Source organism: Brachyhypopomus gauderio, chromosome 9, assembly GCF_052324685.1.
Source record: "Brachyhypopomus gauderio isolate BG-103 chromosome 9, BGAUD_0.2, whole genome shotgun sequence".
Lineage (NCBI taxonomy): Eukaryota > Metazoa > Chordata > Actinopteri > Gymnotiformes > Hypopomidae > Brachyhypopomus > Brachyhypopomus gauderio.
Genome location: NC_135219.1, coordinates 6903028 through 6908027, shown reverse-complemented (window position 1 = coordinate 6908027; position 5000 = coordinate 6903028). Strand labels below are relative to the sequence as shown.

Below are 5000 nucleotides of genomic sequence, written 5' to 3'. Positions count from 1 at the left end.
TACGGAAGGGCCTGGAATATTCCATCAAGAGCGTTTTTTTTTGTTGCATTTACACTTGATAAATGATAAATGTGGGCATCAGGACCTTATTCTTGGTGACAGCAAACTCATACCATACACAATAGCTAATCTGTACCCAACAAACCACTGAAGAAATTATTAACTACAGAATGAAAGAAAAGGAACTCAACACACATGATTTAATGTTCTCATATGAACATTAGGACAATGTGTTGTCTGATGCTACTGTCATCACTGCTGATTAAATTAGATCAGGCACGAACGAAATGTGGCAAATTTGTGGATAACAAAAACCTGGTCTGGGAATGGTAATTAACAGATCAGAGCAAATAGATACAGTGCTGTGAAGTATACCTTTGGCCACATATTATTATGAACCAGACCTGCTTTACAGACTAGCTGGTATCTGTGGTTGTTCATGCATCTGTGACTTGATTAGAAGTAAGAGTTCTTACTCGGTAGTACTTGATAGCCAGCTCAGGCCTCTGGGCCCGGAGCAGGAAGGCCTCAGCCTTCTGGAAGTCCTTCTGCTCGAAGCACAGCTTGGCCTGGCCCACCAGCACGTCGGCCACGCTGTCTGGGTCGTGGGCCTCAGCCACTCTCTGTGCTCCACTCCAGTCTTGGATATGGACGTACCTGCACAAACAAGACAATGGTTTCATTCTTCTAATACTCACACTTTTACCAGCCACAATTGGGGGAAAAGTTAATTCTTCATTCAAGCTGGATAGTGGTTTGGTTTATTGCTAAGACAAAAAATACGATAATCAGACACCCGCCTTCACGATAACAGCAATAAAAGAAAATCCCAGACCTGTCTCTTCTGAATTGCCTTTCTCTGCTTTGACTGAACTGTGACCTCAACAGCCATTTAACATGCCAAGATGAACATCTCTGTGCAAGAGCACTGGGCTGGGACTCCCAAACGCATTGTAACACAAAGATCATTGTTAAACAGTAGTCTTGTTCTGAGGTCTTTGCATTGAACACTCTCTGATTTAAGGTTATCTTAACATTACAATCTGTAGTGTCGGGAGGCAAGAATGAGGTGGAATGCTATTCATTCTCTTCTTTCCCCAGAGGCGAAAAAAATTCTACACTGTTTTCTATTCTTTTCCCCAGTATTCTAAAATCCATATTAAAAAAGTCCACAACTTCACTCGCTTGCTTACTTACTTATGTAATCTCAGGTATTTTCTGCACAGCGCAGATAATATTATATGGAATCTTTTTTGACTGGCTATTTTCTATAAATTTCTATTTTCTAAAAATAAATATTTTTTAGTGTGCTGGTTTTAACAGGTTAGGTTTCTATTAGTGCAGATGTATAGCTGGCGATCGACATTCAACACATGGAGCAGTCTGGGTGAGATTTTTTTTATTTTTTGAGGAAGTGTGACATTAGGTTTTGCGTTCTGGGGCACACGATATCCCGACGTGCATGTTTTTGTGAATGACAAATTCAATATATTGTGTAATCCAATTAATTATATTTGGAATATAAAACTAAATAAACCTGAATAAAATTCAGGTTTACCAATATAATTATTTCATATTTTTGTGTATATCCGTGACTAACGATGCTCATGAATAACACACTACAGGGTTAGCTGTCAATTTTTATACTGTTACATGTCTCACCAAAATTTTGTCTCATGGCAATGAGCATCTTATTCTTAATAATAACAATTTAATTTTAATTCATGATATAAGTTAACTGCATCCTAATTACAAAAGTAATCAAAACTAAAATCTTGCAATGTTAACCCAGTATCAAATTAACTTTAGCACTACACAAAACAACTTAATAAAAATAAAAATAAATAGAAAATAAAAATGAAAGAAATGTCCCATCCCTACTTTATTGTGGTACTGAAACTGGGACATGGGAATTTTTGTAGATCAGATAAAGCAGATTCTACAGGAAAGCATGTGTACCCCTAGAAGCCCTGCGCAGCAGTGATGCTACGACTGCATTTAAAATATTGTATGTTTAGGCCTATTCATTCTGTCTGTAATTGTTAGTAATCATTTTTCAATAATTTCATGTTAAAGGTCCAATTTTTTAAAAACATGCTAATTTTGTGTTAAAAAAATGCAATAGAAACATGCAAAAATTCAAGCAAGATTTTCCAGGCGTTCACCCATTACTTTTCTCAGAACTACGGCCCTGATTACAATGCATGTAGGAAATGTAGTAGACGTTTAAAATATTAAAGTCAAATATTACTTCGTTTCCATACGCAAAACATGTATACTCAATACATCAAAGGCAAAAACTGATTCTAGATCAGCAGTCTAACTTAAAGAAGGCAGGAGATCAAACAGCTGGGTCTGTCAGTGCTTGAGCCCACTCACTTCAAACATCCAGCTCACACTCTATGTAGGAAGAGCTCTGCTCTCAGCACACCCTAATCCTAGCACACGGGAGCTTCTGAAGCCAGGCACTTTAACTTTCTTTTTGAAGTCTCAAAATTCGTCTATAGTGTGTGTGGGTGTGTGTGCTCCAGTTCACTTTCCCTGAGGGGAGCAAAAATCACTAATGTAGGAAAACCTGAAATTTTTGATGTTTTGGGAACATTTGAAGGAGAAATGGAGAAAAAAAAAATTCCACGAAAAACTACTAGGAGTATGCACCATGGTATTTTGCGGTATGCGGAAGTCAAAGGTTTACCTGATACAGATGACCTGTACAAGACGACACAGGTCTAAATCGTGTGTTGTGGAGGTCACTTACATCAGCACAGCCTCCTTGGGCTTTCCTGCTTTGATGAACTCTATCTCTGCTTCGTTGAACTTGCCCTTGAAAAGGAAACAGTCCAGAGAACATCAATAATCTCATGACACCTCACAGGGAGGGAGCGTGAAGGCCTAACTTTGGCTCATCACGGTCAAGAACATATACCATAAGAGACAGAAAACCTTGAGCTGCAGGGAAATAGTGTCAGCTGTTGTCCCAATGTCACACCCTGCTGAGGACATGAGTGGCTGGCGTGGAAATGAACAACAATACCTCATCTTCCAAGAACATGGCGTTCTTCAGATGGATCTGAGGCAGCTTCTGTTTCATGGAGAGGCGAGCCAGCTCGAAAGCAAAGTCAAAAGAACTAAACGGAAACACGAGTGTTACACTGATCATTTATGTAACTGTACATGTCCACTATGTGCTCTATATATTGCATCCAAACAAAACTCTTGCCTTTATTTTTGTGTTACACCATTCACTATGCTCTATTTAAGGCAAACCACAGAGCACCTAAACTCTGACAGTGTTGTATGGAAACCGGATGTGATGTACACAAACCTATCCATCTATCACTTGAAGTTTTCATAAAAATATAAGCTTTCAGAGAAATACCCCTGCAAATCTGTCCACCTTTTCAATAAGGACATACTTAATATTTATTGCTAGTGAACAAATGAGGGGTTTTATATAATAATAATACATTTTATTTGTATTGCCTTTTACATCACATATATTGCCTTTATATGTGGAAAACACTGTGAAATGAATACATACAGTAAAAAGGGTTGCCTCTTGGGGGTAGTGCTTCAAGTAAGCACCCCATATGTTAACACCATGCTAGTTAAATATTATTAGTAATACTTTCAGCACTCATGTTAGCATTCGCATGAGAATCAGCTGCTGCTGAGGCGGTCAGCTCGGTGAGAGACGACGGAGGGGGCCCCCAGCACGCACTTACCGGTTGTCCGCTGCAAAGTCGATGCCAGTCTCCAGCAGGCCGAGCTTGTGAAGCAGTTTGACAGCTGCCTCTCCCCCCAGACTCTTGGCCCAGAGGTACGCCACCTGCTTGGGGGCGCTGGGTGCTCCGCAGCTCTTTGACACCTGCCACATACATACGGACCGAAACGAAATCCCAGGATGACGGACAGTAAGTCTTCGTTCTCCTCCGACTGGAATACGACGCTTACACAACGGGAAGGACGGTGTGTGACAGACAGACAGGAACAGCACAGCGGTGGGCAGAGAGGAAGGAAGCGTATGTGGAATAATAAGGGAGCACTATATGTGCATGTTAAGACAAAACTGTGTGTCTGTTTGAGGGTGAAAGAATGCAGGAGGACTCGGCGTTCTCCTCAGCTCAAGCCCTCTGCCTTTCACCTTCTCCTCAGAAGGTTTCCCCTCTCCAGCATTTTTACATTTCTCTGCCCTACATGACTTTAACTCCGAGACATCGAATGTCATTGGATCCACCAGCGCACTGTCCAAATAAAATGGCACATTCACCAGTGTCAGTTCCACTGAGTCCTACAACACATCTGATTGGTGGCAATGGGGATGCAAATCTGTCTCCTCTGTGCACTGGTACTGGGAAAGATGCTCAAAATAGCTGACACAAGACAACAGTCCCCAGTTTGGTGCCGAAACATGTATAACGGCCATCATTTACTGAACATTACTAAAGCACTACGTTACCCTAAATTACTTATATTAATAACAATTGATAAAAATAAGAGAACTCTGGAATCATCTTTATTGGTATTATAACGTGTGGTTTAGTGACTGGTCAGCAACATTGGTTCCTGGGTTGGGTGAACGTTCAGAAGACAGCGTGCTCCTACCCGGTAAGCCTCCTCCCACATGTCGCTGTTTGCGTACATGTTGACGGCAGCTTTCCAGTCCTGGCCCTCGATGTAGTGATGCTCCGCCTCCTGGTAGCGTCCGTCAGCTTCCAGGTCCTGAAAAGCACGGGGAGGGCTCTGAAAAGCTGCACTGGGGTGTGTGTGTGTGTGTGTGTGTGTGTGTGTGTGTGTGTGTGTGTGTGTGTGTGTGTGTGTGTGTGTGTGTGTGTGTGTGTGTGCCTGTGGCCATTCAGCTCAGCAGTGCTGTCTAATGCGCAAGCTGACTTTGGCTAAGTGAACGTGGGTCTCCTGCAGCAGGTCCCTGTGGTGTTGGGCGACCAGGCGGATCATCTCGTTGTACATCTTGTTTTTCTTGTACATGGCGATGGCCAGAT

At 41.8% G+C, this 5000-nt stretch overlaps 1 protein-coding gene across 1 annotated transcript in view; it reads right to left on the bottom strand.

The window, feature by feature from the left end:
* Positions 1-5000, bottom strand: part of ift172 (intraflagellar transport 172) — a 34978-nt gene that overhangs the window by 13041 nt on the left and 16937 nt on the right. The window contains exons 28-33 of the mRNA XM_077016739.1: positions 4891-5000; positions 4606-4722; positions 3726-3868; positions 3035-3128; positions 2759-2823; positions 477-657 (exon numbers count right to left, since the gene is read on the bottom strand). The exon at positions 4891-5000 is cut by the window's right edge and continues 26 nt beyond it. Of these exons, the coding sequence (XP_076872854.1) occupies positions 477-657; positions 2759-2823; positions 3035-3128; positions 3726-3868; positions 4606-4722; positions 4891-5000 (710 nt within the window). The remainder of the gene's footprint in view (positions 1-476; positions 658-2758; positions 2824-3034; positions 3129-3725; positions 3869-4605; positions 4723-4890) is intronic.